At 45.9% G+C, this 17,896-nt stretch overlaps 1 protein-coding gene across 2 annotated transcripts in view; it reads right to left on the minus strand.

Moving 5' to 3' along the window:
* Window positions 1-4: 4 nt before the first annotated feature.
* LOC147023435 (G2/M phase-specific E3 ubiquitin-protein ligase-like) overlaps window positions 5-17,896 on the minus strand; it is a 142,991-nt gene continuing 125,099 nt past the window's right edge. For both annotated transcript variants that reach the window (XM_085888851.1, XM_085888850.1), the window contains exons 9-10: window positions 14,897-15,031; window positions 5-965 (exon numbers count right to left, since the gene is read on the minus strand). In XM_085888851.1, the coding sequence (XP_085744977.1) occupies window positions 920-965; window positions 14,897-15,031 (181 nt within the window). In that variant the 3' untranslated portion in view covers window positions 5-919. The remainder of the gene's footprint in view (window positions 966-14,896; window positions 15,032-17,896) is intronic.

Genomic DNA, 17,896 nt, shown 5'->3' on the forward strand with positions numbered 1-17,896 from the left:
TTAGTCATCCTTGGCACCAAAAAGTTTATTAACAGCACACCCATCTGCACAAGCATCATTCCATTGACAGTTCGATCACTGTCCATTCATCGAAGCTCACCCACATACAGATCTCACTTTGAGCAGCCACCATTGTCCACCCATTTTTGCTCAGGTTAAGATAATCTCAACAGGGTTTTCCTGGATATCATTGCATTAATATCAGATCCACATTCATTATGGCAGTTTGCAACGACAACACTGCAAGGTTCGATAAACATGACAGTATTTACATCTTTGGACAAAAATACAAAGAGCAAGTTAATTTGAGCAATGCTTGAATACTTCACACAAAGTGTGCACATTAGTCTGGGCACGAAAATAAATTACATTAGAATTTGTTTACCATTACTACTACCCATCTTTAGTAGCAGTGTTGGAGACCCGTACTCTTGACATCGTGGGGTGCTCACGAAAAGTCACCAATATTTCTGTGGCAATGAACCAATCCTGAAAAGGTTTCTACTCTATCACAGGGTGTGGAAATTCCCACCCAGTATTTTTAAATTGCCTCGAGTAAATTATTTTCAAAGAAATATTTCAGCAATTCAAGACTACAGTTCACAACAAAATTCTCTACAACTAAGCAAATTACATGAACATATGGAAACTGGCCATTACAACCAGGTGTAAACAAACTTCAAATACTGTCCCATAAAAGCACATTGCATTACCTGCAAGCAATCGTTAAAGCTCTTTGTAATTCTTCTCGTCTCCATTAAGGATGGGCTTTGAGTCCTTTCTCCTTTCTCTCAACCTGTGCCTGTTCCACTGTGAATTATCATCCATCTGCACATGTCCCTGAATCCCAGCATCAGTTGTGGAGCAGCCATTCACTACGGCTACCTGTTGTAGGTTTAACGTATGTCTTGGAGTCGGCTCATTTTCCCGAGTGCTCTGATCTGGTGTGCTGCTCCTGGGAATCACTGCTCAAAACACACACCACAGTACAACAATTGAACAACAATGTTGGAGAAGCACATTTACACTACTCCTACCAACATATTTTATGACCTAATATTAGCAACTGAGATCTTTTATGAACCCAACTCAGAAACACTAAACTAAATTTCACTCAATCTGCTAAAATTTCACATCAATGAAGAAACATATTTTGATTGCACGATGTTTTCGTGATAAAGTAAACAAATGAGCATAAAAATTTTTTTTAAAGACTTTCTCGATACAAATACTATGTGAAGTAATCACATATGCAAAAACAAAAAAAAAGGAATGAAAACAACTGGGGTCTTTTTGGGCTTCAGAAAGGATATCCTTGTAACTGTGCAGCAAGGTAACTATATATGCATATTGTTGCGGTTCTTGGAATCGCATGCCTCCAAGGCAATGGCACCCAATATATGGTGTCCCCAGACAGTTATCCCATTAATATACGTGTAGATAGTCCCTTCCCTTTTGCCTAGCGGGACAACGGGACGTGTGTTGCGGAGATCTCATAGCTAGGTTTGCTTACATCACAAACTTCATTTCTACTCTTATTTCCTGATTATTCTTGAGGTAAATCTGAGCCACATGCACCCTTTGCTGTGAGATGGGTCCTCAGCAAAGGCCAAGCAGGCATTATGCCAGACACCCCTTTGCAGAAATCACAGCCTGCCAAACGCACGTGCAGCGGTAATTTCCACCCAATGGACAGAAAGCACACCCAACACGACGCGCACACTGCACAGAACATGTACCGAGGAGATGGAAGAAACAGCACCCTAAATGCTGGCAACCTTTCAGTACACACTTGGCACACACTTTTCCACCCATTTCTCCATTTAATAATTTTATCTATTTTTCATTCCAAACCTCCATGTAATTATTATATCCGATCGTTCCCCTCAAATCCTGACACAGATCGGTGTTGGCCCCACGCACACAATAGCAGAATCGGGCAAACGCGAGCGCTGACCACGTGGACCATGGCAACTCCGTGCAGATTGTGCAAAACGTGCATGGATTTATTCTAACACTTTATCGTCGATCCTCGCTGGCAGCCGCAGGTGTTCCCCACAGACGGCGGATATTTCCTCGTCTCTCTGCCCGGCGAAGCTGCAATCAGGCAGAGGCATGCATGCTGCGCAGTCCGGATCGCTCGGGCCGCATGACGCATCACGGAGCAGGCATTGATCAGCACAAATCGGAGGCACCCGGGAAGGCATGCGGGACTGACGCCAACCTTGGCCGGTCGTCAGAGCATGGCCCGGGGGTTCTTGCAAGGCAATTCATGACGCGGAGTTCAGTGTGGGCGATTCATATCATGTCGTGAGGTTGGAGCGAGACATTTTCACAGCTTGGGCCATCTTGCCGGAAGTGGTGTTGCCGCTTCCGGCCATCGCGGCCGGGCTGCGCAGGGGGCCGGGGCCAGAGCGCCCGATTTGGGTGACGACGCATCGCTTCGGGGTGGCCCCCCACCCCGCACCGTGGGGTTTATAAAAGGAAGATGGCGAAGCCGTTCTCTCTGTTCTTCTGCTCCCGCACGCGCTGGATCTGGTCATCGCCTGGACTCCGCCCTCTCAACTCAAGTCCCTCCTTCACGCCAACGGTCGCGTCTCGTTCTTTGGACTGACGCCAGCTGCACGTAGCGCCACGAAGCAAGGGACGACGTGCCAGCTGTCAGGGAGGTATCGCACAGCGAAGCATCCCCTCAAGCGAATTGGTGACGCGTTCAGGAAATCATGCAAGGTGCCGAGAGACCGTTAACCTCAACTCCTCTCCTTTCTCGCTTCAATAACTCTTTTTCATGGGTGTGTGTGGGTGTGTGTGTGAGAGTGTGTGTGTGTGTGTGTGTGTGTGTGTGTGTGTGTGTGTGTGTGTGTGTGTGTGAGAGTGTGTGTGTGTGTGTGTGTGTGTGTGTGTGTGTGTGTGTGTGTGTGTGTGTGTGTCCTGGCACCTGTCCACATAAGTTTAGATTGCAGAAGGTTATTATTATTTTGGGTTTGGTCTACTCTGTATCTGCTTTTGTAAGTTGCTTGTACATTGTCGCACCTCACGCTTCTTTCTATCCCTGCATTACACACACCAATAAAACTATTCACTGTACCACATAACTTTCCTTGCTTGTAAATAAATTATTATTAGAAATGTTCCCAGCTCGTTTTTGTCTTTTTCATTGATCCAGCATGGTCCGAATCCTAGCTTTGCTGGGAATTTATTACCAACGATCCGTTCCTTTTCGCCAGTACGTCCTTGGCAGTATCGCTCGGCTACATCCGATCCGGTAAAGTGATCCGGTTTGGACAAGGCGTACCTAGGGTGTGTTCCCCGGTAATTAAATCACATGATTAATTAGGTAATCTGGTTAACCCATAGATGGGAGGACCCTAGGTCACACGGTTGAGTTATTGGTTAGCAACCCGCCGCATCACAGAATTATCCATGTGCGACGGCCTACAATTCCAGGGAGTCTGGTGGGAGCCGAGATAGCTCTTTCCCCCTGGTGGTCTTCACACCCGACCCCCAACAATAAATAAATATATATATATTCCACCCATGCAATACCACTTCTATCCACTGTCTTGTTATGGATATGACTTTGGGGGTAATCGGGTTTAGTTTATACAATTTATTTCCATAATATATTGTTACGGATTTCAGAATCTGGTCTTATGAATGCATCCACACATCCAGGTCCTCAGACAGTTATTTCCTTAAATGCATGTTCAGATTAGCCTCATCCCCATGTCTAATGGGATCTTCAATGTGATGCGTTGAGAAGGGTGAAGGACAGATCCCCTCTCTTATGGGAAGCTTTTTTTCTTTACGACAGACACGTTTACACACATTTCTTTCACGAGCTCTGAAGCCCACCCCCATTCTTCCTCAGCGGCAATCTTTCGTGAGCTCTGACGCCCGCCTTTTTTTGGAGCGTACGAGTCGTCATGGTAACTGCGCGCCAGTGGGGTGGGGTGAGCTTGGGGCAGACGGCACCCCGCGGAGATGGCCCGGAGTTATAAAAACGAGCGAGAGGTACGTTCTGAGGAGAAAAGAGGAGACAAAAAGTGTGAATATAAAAGCGTGAGGAGAAAATCGTGAGAAGAAAATCGTGAGGAGAAAAAGCGAAAGGAGAGGAAAAAGCAAAGGGAGAGAGAAGCGAGCAAGAAGCGGATGTCTGACCAGCGCCGACGAAACAATTCGTCCTTCCCAGTGCTTGGGAAAGCGAGTGTGTGGCGCGCATGTGGGTGTCTGAACAGCTCCAACGAGACAATTCGTCCTTCCCAGTGCTTCGGCAAGCGAGCATGTGGTGCGCGTGTGGGTGTGAGCAGCGCCGAAAACAAGTGACGCACGGGTCAGTCAACAACACCAGGGTCTAAATCCGTGACGGACAATCTCGGTGCCCTCCAGACTTTGACTGGAGTTCAACGCTGCCCCGTGAGAGGGTGCACGGCAAAGCTGGGTGCTGGCGACAGATGTAACACACACGCACGCACGCATTTCAGGACGTTTTCGCTTCACGGACGACTTTCTGGTGAGCGAGACCATTCTTTCCCCTTCCCTCCCCCTGAATGATCCGTTGGGTACCCTTGTCTGTGCTTAGCTGTAAGTCAACCCCTGATAAGCATCTGCTCTTTGTCTCTTTCCTGGCATTATGATTGATTTTGCTTTGAAATTCATTCTTTATTTACCTCAGCAAATAAAAAGTTATTTTTATTTATTTATTTTGTTGATAATAAAATATTATTTGTCGATTTCCAACCTGTCCGTGTTTGTCCTTTCCTTCCATTGGTCTAGCATTTTTTGAACCGAGACTGGGAGGTAATTACCACAGATTTGACCAAAAATCATCGGCACGCACCAGCGGTTAAAACGCTCGGCCGCCCTAATTAAAATCTAATCAGATAACATTGGTGCTTTGCCGAGGGCGCGCTCCCCGCTCAGGTAACCACGTGACCTCTAGTTAAACGGAATAATTAGACGGTGGACACTGGAACTCGTGGTTTACTGGGTGGGGTTCGTGGTTTTAAAACAACCCACCGTACCACAACGTTAATTGTGAGCGGTGGCCCCAGGTCCGGCTCTACCGAGGACAACCGGGGATTAATCCCCGAGTGAAAAGCTGGTGTCTCGGTACCTGTGGCCGCAACAATATGTTCAGCATAAGTGTATGACTGGCAGTGTCGAGTTTGTTTTAGTGAAGTTCTAGTCGTCTTCCATCAGAGCTTGTTTTTTTACTCGACAAGCATTTACCGATGTTGTTCAAACTTGGCACACAGATGATGAATGATGGCTCATATACGCACGTCATTTTTTTTCGAGATCAGATCCAAGATGGCTGACGTAGCCATTTTGCTACTTATATTGTACTAGATTCGGCGGCGCTTAACAGCACTGCCATCTCACGGGTTATATCGCCGGCGAGTTCGGCACAGGTCTCGGGTCAAATGCCTAAGATCACGATACCAAAGTACCCCTGTGCCTTGCCATTTGGGGATATATCCCGCGGCTATGGACTGGGTTTGATCAGAGACCGAGCGAAGTCTGCCGCAATCCGTAGCCAGTTTGGTTTTAAATACAAATCGAGCGATTGTTCTTCAGCGCGGCAAGGATAAATTCAGGGTGGCAAATTTCGTATGAATCAGCCACATTTATTGGGGAAATATCGGGGAACACGACACAAGCAAAGCATTCACGAAAACGTTATCATTAATCTACAGCCCGCTCTTATCGAGGGAGCTACGGATACGGGTTTCGCAGGGGGCCCTAGCAAAATAAACCTTCAGCCTGGACAACATGCATACAAGACATGGAGTACTTGGTGGTGCCTCATGGACGAGAGGAAAAGTGTCGAAGGCACGAATGCGGCTCGTGACAAGCTAGTCGCCGGATTCGAGTGCCCAGCCCGAGCACGCAGCGTGGCAAAATTGGCGGCGACGTACTCCTATAGGCACCGCTCACGCACGCAGCCTCGGTGCGTTCAGCCCCTGTGAGGTCGACGGCACAGGCGAGAAATATCCGGTGTGTGTTCCAGCTGGTTTTTCACAAGGTCAAGTATACAAATCCAGGCCTGGCCTATACACCAGATTGGGCCAAATCTGGGTGTTGGACTCTGCAGGTGGATCAATGGGATGAAAAGATGTGGCCGAGCTGTGCAGGGAGTAAGGACAGTCAGAGGCTTTGTGGTTGGATTCAGGATGAACCTGGGGATGACCTGCATGCTGGATCTATGGCCAAGGAGGAACAGCTGGTCAAGTGACTCCTCATAAAGCAGATCGCAGACAGGAAAAAAAGCAGTTCTTCTTGCCTTTCGGGGCGGACTTTTTGGACCAACTCCGGGGACACGTGATTGGTCCATCGTTCGAGTTTGCAGCATATCTCCACCAATGGGTTGCTGGCACGTCTTTTTCACCGACTCTGTCAGGGCGCTGGTTAAGAGGGGGTGGGGGGGGGAGGAAAAAAGAAAGCGCCTCTCGGTACTCCACCACTGTATGAACACTGGACCGCCTGCTACACCTTCCGACACACATGTAACGTCCGATTACCAAACAAACTGGCTAAACATGCATTTAAGGGGGATCTGGGCTAATCCTATATTTAACAACCCACTAAGGGCCCATTTCCACAATACTATATGTCCCCAACCATTTCTCAGACATGCATCGTCCGATTTTGTTTAGACTTTGTGTCCCAAACCCATCACTATCTCTACCCACTTTACCCAGTCGCACCCAACTGTCCCTGGACTCTGTATCCTTTTCTCCTGACAAGGTGGAGAGCTTGCTTTCAAACCTCGAGTCAGATTCTGCAACCGGTCCAGACGGCATCAGCCCACGTGTCCTCAAAGCCTGCTCTTCTGCTCTTGCTCACCCTCTCTCTGTTCTATTCACCCTCTCATTTTCCCAAGGTCATCTGCCATCTGCTTGGAAATCTGCTAACATCACTGCCCTGCATAAAAAAGGTGCAAAAACAGATCCCTGTAACTATAGACCAATCAGCCTTCTCCCAATCATCAGCAAGGTTATGGAATCCATCATCGCTTCAGACATGAAATCCTTCCTCTTCTCCAATGGCTTGATTTCCAATCATCAATTTGGTTTCAGACCAGGTCACTCTACCCTAGATATGCTGCTACTGCTCTCCCATCAATGGATGGAGGTCCTCAATGCCAGACAGGAAATCCGAGCCGTATCCCTGGACATATCACGTGCTTTTGACACAGTCTGGCACCCTGCCCTACTCACCAAACTCTCTTCCCATGGTATTCAAGGCCATCTCCACTCATGGCTCGCAGACTTCCTCTCCTGTCGCAGTCAACGTGTGGCCCTAAATGGAGTTCTTTCATCCCCTCTTCCTGTGCAGGCTGGAGTTCCTCAAGGTAGCGTTCTGGGCCCTGTTCTTTTTCTGGTTTTCATCAATGATCTCTCGGACTCTCTGGAAAATCCTCTATTTCTCTTTGCCGATGACTCCACCCTCTGCCGTACCATCTGTCATCCCTCAGACTGGCAAGCAGCAGCTTCTTCGCTCACTGCAGATCTGGATAAAATCACAAACTGGTCCAACACGTGGAACATGTCTTTCAATCCAGACAAATCTCACACTCTCACTATGTCTCTTCGAAAGGACCGTTTACAAAACACCCCCATCCACTTTCTCAACAATCCTCTGGAAGAAGTCTTTTCTTTCAAGCTTCTGGGTCTCACTATCTGCCATGACCTTTCCTGGGAAAGTCACATTTCCAACCTTGCCTCAAAAGCCAGTCGCCGACTGGGAATCCTCCGTCGTGCAAAGTCCTTCCTCAGCCCTCTTGAGCTCCTGACCACTTACAAAGCTTTTGTCCGTAGCCTGATGGAGTACTGCTCTCCCCTCTGGGCTGGTGCTCCTGCCTCCCACCTTTCTCGACTTCACGCTGTCGAAACCAGGGCTTTTAAGATCATTGGCATCTCCCGCAATGAAGCTGAGTCTTTGGGCCTCTCACTCAATCACCGCAGGTTGGTCGGTGGTCTTTCTGTCTTCTACCGACTCCTCTCCAGCCTTCCCCCCCCCTGCTCTCTCTGCGATTTGTCCCAACCACATTTCCACAGGGCGCTCAAGGTCCGCCAACAACCCCCTTCTGGTAAAACTACCAAAATCACGAATCGCTGCTCATCTTCACTCTTTCATTCCTCTTTTTTCCCGCCTTTGGAATAAACTTCCTCACTCTATTCTTTCCCATTCTTCCCTTCAGGCTTTCAAAACAGCTGTTCACCACCACCTCTTATCTTCCCCCATCCAAATCCTCGATCTTTTCTACCCCCGATAATCCACCCAAGCCCACTTCCTTCAATTCTCCTGCTTTCCTTCCTGAAAGTCCCTTTAATGTCCATCTTCCCCTCGCCATGTTCCCCGTCCCATCCCCATCCCTCTCCCTTCCACAGTTCACCTGTGTCTGTTCCCCAATGTTTTGTCCCTTCCACTCCCGCCCCTCTTGTCTCATGCCTCCTTGCTGTGAGTTGTGTGTTAGCTCTCATACGAGCCTCGACCAAGGTATACAAAAAAAAAAAAAAAAAAAGACTTGGCACAAGTACAGTACATGATTGCATACACGTGCCCCTCACTTTATTTTGCGATCTGATCAATGATGGTAGACTGGTGACCATTTTAGTTGGCCACCAGTCTTCCAGTAATTTTAGTTGTACATAAATATGGAGTAGCCTTTTAACTCCAGCAAAATTAAACAACAGGGGCTTCGACATTTTATGTCATTTTTTATTTGTTCTTTCTCTCTTCCCTTCTCTTATTCCCCTATTTATTTATTTATTTATTGTAACAAATCTCCCTTGCTAATGAGTACCTGTTTTGATGAACATTGGAAAACAGGAACTCCATAATGTAATAGTAAATTGACCTAAACCCCATGGACAGGTCGATTGAGTATCAGCGCATTTAAGGCGTCATTAGTAAAAAGACAAGTCACTGGCAGAGCTCCGCTCAGCGGATTTGTTATGGCCATGCAGTCTTGACGGCTGGCATATATGCAAATAGAGGATGCATGCGGGACCTCTCGCCCCCTCCCCACCCAGCAAATGCGTGGGCCATGAAGACTCGTCGACTTACAGTATATTATAACAATGTAAAATCACTTCTATCCACTGTTATGTTCTAACTACGTGATACCACTTTATCATGTTCGCCAGTACTTCTGGAATTTGAGATATGATGGTTGTGTCAAGCTGTTCTTCCAACAACAAAAAGTTAAGGCAATTGTTAAAATGTCTTTACATCGAGTTCCTGAGAAGTAAACTAGGCTTTCCCACCTTAAAGGCCAAATGGACTAAAGTAGATGGGTATTGCAATTTTTTTTATTTTGCAATATACTGTAATGCAATCATCAATTCTGACGAAAATGTGTTCAAACCTATTCCTCCATCTTTTTTCCTCGTAATTTCAGGTACGATTTAATAAATTATGAACAAGTCACAAATTCCTCTAGTAGATTGAGAGGTGGAACCTTTGACGACGAGTGTCAAGTCACAGCTTTTCTCGTTTCTCTCCCGCTTTGTGAACAGACTGAATGGGACCGTTGAAGTGGATGGTGTCGATGGATGAGAGTCGTAAAATTTGTTGTCACTCCAGCATATTCGACAAAGGCATTATGGAACCAAACTATGATGTGATGTCTTCCATTTTATCACCCTTGTGTTTCTTTAACCCAAAACTATTCCACACATCAGCTTTTTCACATTTCTTCATATTCATCCAACATCTTGCCTGTTGCTGTGGGTGTTACCCATGCACGCCAGGTGTATGTCACCTTCCGGCAACACATTCCAGTCGGTTTACATCGTTTCAAGCATATCACGTGTTAGTTTCCACGTGTTGATTTGTAACCAAAACATTCATAAATTTGAAGAAAGCAATATACCGGAATGTTAAAAAGTATTGAAATACATTTTGTTAACTAGAGTTCATAGAACACACCCCACACAGTCGTGAAAAAAAAGATTATGGCCGGGGTCTGCAAGCAGCAAATTTGATTGTTCAAGATGCGGTAATATTTTGTCCAAGTACTGCTCAACAAAAGGTTTTTGAAAGTGCCAATAAGGCGATTTGTGTTCTGCAGTGTATATAATTAAATTGAAATCCTACTATCTATATTCTATACAAGAAAATACAACCTGTCGCTACGCTTACGGGAACATTAAGGGGAGGGGAGAGAAAGAGGGAGGGGAGAGAAAGAGGGAGAGGAGGAAGGGAAAAAGAGGTGGGGGGGGAGGGAGAGAGAGAGAGGTGGGGTATTGAGGCAGAGGGGTGAGAGAGGGGAGGGGGGAGAGTGTAGAGGGGAGGGGGGATTCTGGCAGATGTGACGCCCAGTTTAATGTTCATCCGAGAGACGGCACACATTGATGAATCGAATCATCCTGCCTGTGAAATATCAGGATGAGTTTACAGCTGGGTCCGGATTCAAACCCAGGAGAGACAGCTTAGAGCGAGCATACGTATCACTCAGCTATCCTGCTGTGATCTGGCGATTCATTGCTGTGAGGGGAGGGGAAGGCAGCATGAGGAGGGGAGGGGAAAGCAGCATGAGGAGGGGAGGAGAAAGCAGCATGAGGAGGGGAGGGGAAAGCAGCATGAGGAGGGGAGGGGAAAGCAGCATGAGGAGGGGAGGGGAAGGCAGCATGAGGAGGGGAGGGGAAGGCAGCATGAGGATGGGGAGGGGAAGGCAGCATGAGGATGGGGAGGGGAAGGCAGCATGAGGAGGGGAGGGGAAGGCAGCATGAGGAGGGGAGGGAAGGCAGCATGAGGAGGGGAGGGGAAGGCAGCATGAGGAGGGGAGGGGAAGGCAGCATGAGGAGGGGAGGGAAGGCAGCATGAGGAGGGGAGGGGAAGGCAGCATGAGGAGGGGAGGGGAAGGCAGCATGAGGAGGGGAGGGGAAGGCAGCATGAGGAGGGGAAGGGAAGGCCACGTGAGGGGAGGGAGAGGTCCTTCGAGGGGAGGAGGAGGCAGCATGAGATGAGGGGAAGCAGCGTGGGAGGGGGGAGGAGGCAATGAGGGAATGGGAAGGCAGCGTGAGGGGAGGGAGAGGCAGTGCACAAGGGGAGGGGGAGGCAGCGTGAGGGGAGGAGGAGGCACAGTACAGGGGGGGTGGAGGCAGTGAGGGAATGGGAAGGCAGCGTGAGGGTCGGGAGAGGCGGCGTAAGGGGAGTGGGAAGGAAGACAATGTAAGGGGAGGGTATAGATGGCTTTCCAGGGCTATAAAACGTGGCCAAACAGCAATATTTTATTTTTAACCACAGTGTTCCATGTAAAACCAGGCGGGAGCATTTAAAAATTTAAACCCATGTCATCTACCTGGCCAAGGCCTGCCTGCATGCATGCTCCAACACATATGCGCTCCTCCAAACTGCTCGCATGAAGGCATGCACAAGCTCCACCACATCTGACCTCAGTGTGTGTGCTGTCTACGTACCTTTGTTTTCAGTCACTGCCAACTATTAATAAATTACAGAAATTATTAGTGCATTTACGTTGATATTGTCATGAAAGCAAATCGCACAAAACAGGAAAAAGAAAACTGCATATGCAATTGCCGAGAAAAATGACTCGTCGACTATCGTCACGGATTGTAAAAGCAGGTTAGAAAGCATGGCGTTGTGCCAAATGAAGTTCCACTTTCTGTACATTCCTTAGGCTTTTCTTCACGAAATATAATTGTTTGAACAGTAGAAAAAGTTAAGTTTAATGCTTTTGCTTAAATAAATACACTTGCTTATAAAAAAAATCGCTAATTTGTTAACATTTTCAGATGTCACTCCAGATTTCAACAAATTTAAACCATCAGATCCGATTTTCATATCAGATATAATATTTTGATTATATACTTTAATTAGTCTGTGAGAGTAGATAGTGCTTCCGAAGCAATACTTGTTTGAATAGGTTGAATAAAATGGCGATTCAAGACTCCAGCAGCTGACAGAGAGCTGACCAAGGATAATGCTTTGATAAAGGATATTAAATAAGTGTTAATTATCTTCAAAAGGGATGTTTTAATTAACCCAAACACCCAATTTTCACTCATGCACTTCCTTGGAGTTCCCTTAGCATGCATGCAAAGTTTCAGGCTGATAGGTTTCATGGTTTTGGAGTTATGGAGCGCACGCACGCACGCACACGCACATACTTTTATTGATGTAGACTATCGGTAAATGGAGACCAAATGCTGCATTGGAGTCATCAGAAGGAATCCGAATAAGTAAAATGCAAAGATGCAGTCATCAAGAGGCATCTGGATAGGATTTGGGTTTCAGCTGCTACTCCTGTACCCTCAAACCCATCCGGGTGCAGCCAAGTGAGCCGTTCAGAAAAAAATTATAAAAGAGCCGTGTGTGTGTGTGTGTGTGTGTTGCCATTTTTCTCAGAGATGGCTGAACGGATCTTCGTCAAACTTTCAGAGGTTCATCAATGAGTGCCTGGGAGTGTTTTATGTAAAATAAAATAAAAAAATTAAAAAAAAACATGAAAAATTTGAAGGAAAAAAGTTCCATTTTGTTGTTCAAACAAATGCTCTATCGTGGTGGCGAAACCTTTGTAACTATGTGAAAGGAAATATTAAATTATTCCTGACCCCATTCCTTAGTGGGTGTGGGGAAGTATTTTAGGCACCCGCAAAAAGATAGAAAAAAAAACCAAATTCATTTTTTCAAAATGCCAACAGGATTAGAACAGCACCAGGAAACACCGGGTACTCCTGCGGGTATTAAATAAGGCCAATTGGTTTCTTCAAAATGCCAACAGGAGAAGAACAGCACCAGGAAACACTGGGTACTCCTGCTGGTATTAAATAAGGCAATTTGGTTTCTTCAAAATGCCAACAGGATACGCCGGGTACTCCTGCGGGTATTAAATAAGGCCAATTGGTTTCTTCAAAATGCCAAAAGGAGAAGAACAGCACCAGGAAACACCGGGTACTCCTGCTGGTATTAAATAAGGCAATTTGATTTCTTCAAAATGCCAACAGGATTAGAACAGCACCAGGAAACACTGGGTACTCCTGCGAGTATTAAATAAGGCAATTTGATTTCTTCAAAATAACAACAGGATTAGAACAGCACCAGGAAACACTGGGTACTCCTGCTAGTATTAAATAAGGCAATTTGATTTCTTTAAAATGTCAACAGGATACACCGGGTACTCCTGCTAGTATTAAATAAGGCAATTCGATTTCTTCAAAATGCCAACAGGATTAGAACAGCACCAGGAAACACCGGGTACTCCTGCAAGTATTAAATAAGGCAATTTGATTTCTTCAAAATGCCAACAGGATGAGAACAGCACCAGGTACTCCTGCTGGTATTAAATAAGGCAATTTGATTTCTTCAAAATGCCAACAGGATTAGAACAGCACCAGGAAACACTGGGTACTCCTGCTGGTATTAAATAAGGCAATTTGATTTCTTCAAAATGCCAACAGGATGAGAACAGCACCAGGAAACACCGGGTACTCCTGCTGGTATTAAATAAGGCAATTTGGTTTCTTCAAAATAACAGGATACGCCGGGTACTCCTGCTAGTATTGAATAAGGCAATTCGATTTCTTCAAAATAACAACAGGATTAGAACAGCACCAGGTACTCCTGCTCATATTAAATAAGGCAATTTGATTTCTTCAAAATGCCAACAGGATGAGAACAGCACCAGGAAACACTGGGTACTCCTGCTGGTATTAAATAAGGCAATTTGGTTTCTTCAAAATGCCAACAGGATACGCCGGGTACTCCTGCTAGTATTGAATAAGGCAATTCGATTTCTTCAAAATAACAACAGGATTAGAACAGCACCAGGTACTCCTGCTCATATTAAATAAGGCAATTTGATTTCTTCAAAATGCCAACAGGATTAGATCAGCACCAGGAAACACCGGGTACTCCTGCGAGTATTAAATAAGGCGATTCGATTTCTGCAAAATAACAACAGGATTAGAACAGCACCAAGTACTCCTGCTGGTATTAAATAAGGCAATTTGATTTCTTCAAAATGCCAACAGGATTAGAACAGCACCAGGAAACACTGGGTACTCCTGCGGGTATTAAATAAGGCGATTTGATTTCTTCAAAATGCCAACAGGATTAGAACAGCACCAGGAAACACTGGGTACTCCTGCGGGTATTAAATAAGGCGATTTGATTTCTTCAAAATAACAACAGGATTAGAACAGCACCAGGTACTCCTGCTGGTATTAAATAAGGCAATTTGATTTCTTCAAAATGCCAACAGGATTAGAACAGCACCAGGAAACACCGGGTACTCCTGCGGGTATTAAATAAGGCGAATTGATTTCTTCAAAATAACAACAGGATTAGAACAGCACCAGGAAACACCAGGTACTCCTGCGGGTATTAAATAAGGCGATTTGATTTCTTCAAAATCAAATTTTCTTACTGTTTGTATGAAAAAATGAATTATAAACCAGCCATTCATACTTAAATAAGAGTAGTGTCTTGTCCAATTTGATTTACAGGAAAAAAAATACCTATTACTCATTCAAAATTATATATATATATTTTTTTTAACCACATTTGATCAAAAATGTGCGATAATTCCTTATATGGCCATATTTGCATCCAGCATCCACCCGAATATGAGTTGTTTAAGACGAAATTCTGAGTTTTAACAAAAAGTGCCGACACCTCTGAATTTGAGCATAATTTTGGACAATGGCCAACCCTACATTACACATGTACACAAGGACTTAAAGAAAGCAACCAATTCAATACCCATGGCATTCCTATGTTCAAGACAGCCCAAGGAAGAACATCTCGTCAACAAACATGAAAAACATCATCAAGCCAAAAGTTTGCACTCAGACCTATGGTGACAGTTGAGTGATTAATGTTTGTTTCGATCTCGCATTGAGGTTATCAAATGTTTTTTAACCTCTGTTTCTGTTGAATAGGCATGTACAGTTGACAGTCATTGCAGCACCAATCGTCGTTTTTGCTCCTCAGCCTGGCGCAGGCCACGTGTGCACCAGCTGAGCCACAGCAGTGGCAGCGTACGAGTGTCCAGCGTCTGCAAGGACACAGCATGCCGCAATACAGTCAGCAAAATACTATGCACAGCTTTGTATGAACAATGAGCTCCCATTTGCTTGCAGTGCAATATAGACAAACGTAAGCTGACACCTTCAACCTTCAGATTGGCAACATATTACATAACATGATAGAAAATCTTGCAAATATTTTTGTGTGTTTGTACGTTATTCTTTCAGATCTCTTCATATTCTTACAAAACACATTTGTACATGGCAAAAGTAACAAGGGTATAAAGAAGGATGGATCCCTGCAGTTTTGACATACATATTGTTACAGGCTTGTTGGCCGGGTCACGAGTGGCTTCTCTCAGACCCACTTCTCGACGAGCCGTAGAAAATTCCGCAGCACATTGGGTTGCTAAGCAACCACGGATGGTCTGAAAGTTAATTCTGGTAGGGTCCCCGCGTCGAAATCCCATGTGAATCAACTCCCCCCACCTCCAAATGGGAAACCCTGCAATCGATGCCCCACCCTTATTTATCAATTAGGTAGGGCCAAGTAGAACCATAAGTGGGACGTCGGCTAGTCTGACCATAGCGAATCAGTGGGGTACAACCTCCCATCTACAAATGACATACTACAAATCCTCCATTGTCTAACCAATGGAGGAAAGAGACACAAAGGCAGGTGTGGAAATAACAAGTCTGTTGAACGGCACATATTTACAGAAGATTGCAGTGTCACACAATAAGCAGTCTTAGACCCTGGCACTCAAAAAAGCCCTTATACAGTCAACCGTATCACTAACAAGACATGAGCGCCTCATACATCTGGGAAATTAGATAAGAGAGGGGACAAAGAGAAAGAACAAGTCGGGTTGTATTGGCGACCCCTTTCTTACCCGTAGGTGAGCTGGTTGGCTCACGTGGTTCCCAACAAAGTGAAGAAGCAGGTAAGTGAGGTGCAGGTGGAAGGTGCGCTGTCATGCTGTATCGTATATGGTGAACTCTGAAGAGAATTGTTATGGAGCATCAAGTCAAGTCCACAGCAATGCAAGTCAATTATGTGGATGCGCTGGGAGATGCGAGGGTATAAGATGCATGTGTGTAGAGGCATGTGAGAGAGTCAGTTCTACCGAGACTGTCAGTGACCATCCCACTTTGCTCTTTGGGAACGCTTCGCTTGGCACCTTTGCGTTCCGCTTGGAGTGCATCACCTGGTGCTTTTGCGTTCCGTTTGGAGCACATGACTTTCCGTTTGGCAACTTCTTGTTCCACCTGGTGCTCCAGAAGCCCAGCCAGGTCTTCTTTCCTCAGGACACAAACTCCCTCAGGATCTGGACTCAGAACTCGATCCCTCAGCACCTCCTGCTCTGCACTGTACTTGAACTGCACCATGCCCAAACTGTACATGAATTCTCTGCAAACTACTCCGTCAGAGGATTAAAAAAAAAATTGTTCCTGGACTGCCTCCAATCACGTTTGCTTTCAGCAGCAAATACCACGCTTTCAGCTGTTGCACGCTGGGAGTTGGCCTCTCTGATGCCGTGATGACTGGAATGCCGGAACAGCAAGAGTTACGACAATTGCAGTAAAGGAATGGCAATTATTTGGTTGTAGCAATGGTGAAGTGAATTGGTTTGAGAATGTGGTTTGGAAATGAAGCAGGAGAATAGAGGTTTGAGTATGGGTGTCAGAAAATTAGTGTTTGAAGATGGGATGAGGAAGAGAACAATGGGGAAGGTTCCAACTACAATCACAACACATTTCCCTGTTCACTGATGCAAGGGAATGGGTAATCTAATTTCACAGAGACTCACTATGGAAATATCTAAACTCCAGGGTTCTTTTATGTGTTGAATGCAATTCCCTAGAGTCTTCCCAAAACAAAGTATATATATATATATATATATATATATATATATATATATATATATATATATATATATATATATATATATATATATATATATATTCATGAGCCAAAACATTATGACCACCTGCCTAATATGCTGTTGGTCCTCCGTGTGCCGCCAAAACAGCACCGACCCACCGAAGCATGGACTCTACAAGACCTCTGCTGAAGGTGTTTTGTGGTATCTGGTACCAAAACATGAGCAGCAGATCCTTCAAGTCCTGTAAGTTGCGAGGTGGAGCCGCCGTGGATCGGACTTATCGGTTCAGCACCTCCAATAGATGCTCAATCGGATTGAGATCTGGAGAATTTGGAGGCCAGGGCAACACCGTGAACACTTCATCATGTTCCTCAAACCATTCCCGAACAAGGTGTGCAGTGTGGCAGGGCGCATTATCCTGCTGAAAGAGGCCACTGCCATCAGGGAATACCATTGCCATGAAGGGGCGCACCTGGACTGCAACGATGTTTATGTAGGTGACACGTGTCAAATTGACGTCCACATGAATGGCCGGATTCAGGGTTTCCCAGCAGAACATTGGCCAGAGCATCACACTCCCTCCACCGGCTTGTCTTCCCACAGTACATCCTGGTGCCATCACTTCCCCAGGTAAACGGCACGCACGTACATGGCCATCCACGTGATCTAAAAGAAAACGGGACTCATCGGACCAGGCGACCTTCTTCCACTGCTCCAAGGTCCAGTTCCGACACTCACGTGCCCATTTGTAGGCACTTTCAACGGTGGACAGTGGGTCATCATGAGCACTCTGACCAGTCTGCGGCTACGCATCCCCATACACAGCAGGGTGCGATGCACTGTGGATTGTGACACATTCCTCCCATGACCACCATTAAAATTTTCTGTGACGTGCCACAGTAGGTAGACCTTCTGTCGGTTCGGACCAGACGCGATAGCCTTCGTTGCCCTCACGCATCGATGAGCCTTGGGCAGTGGGCACCCAACACCCTGTCGCCGGTTTGTGGT

Source organism: Eptatretus burgeri, chromosome 7 (assembly GCF_056783735.1).
Source record: "Eptatretus burgeri isolate ZD-2024b chromosome 7, Ebu_testis_v1, whole genome shotgun sequence".
NCBI classification, from domain to species: domain Eukaryota; kingdom Metazoa; phylum Chordata; class Myxini; order Myxiniformes; family Myxinidae; genus Eptatretus; species Eptatretus burgeri.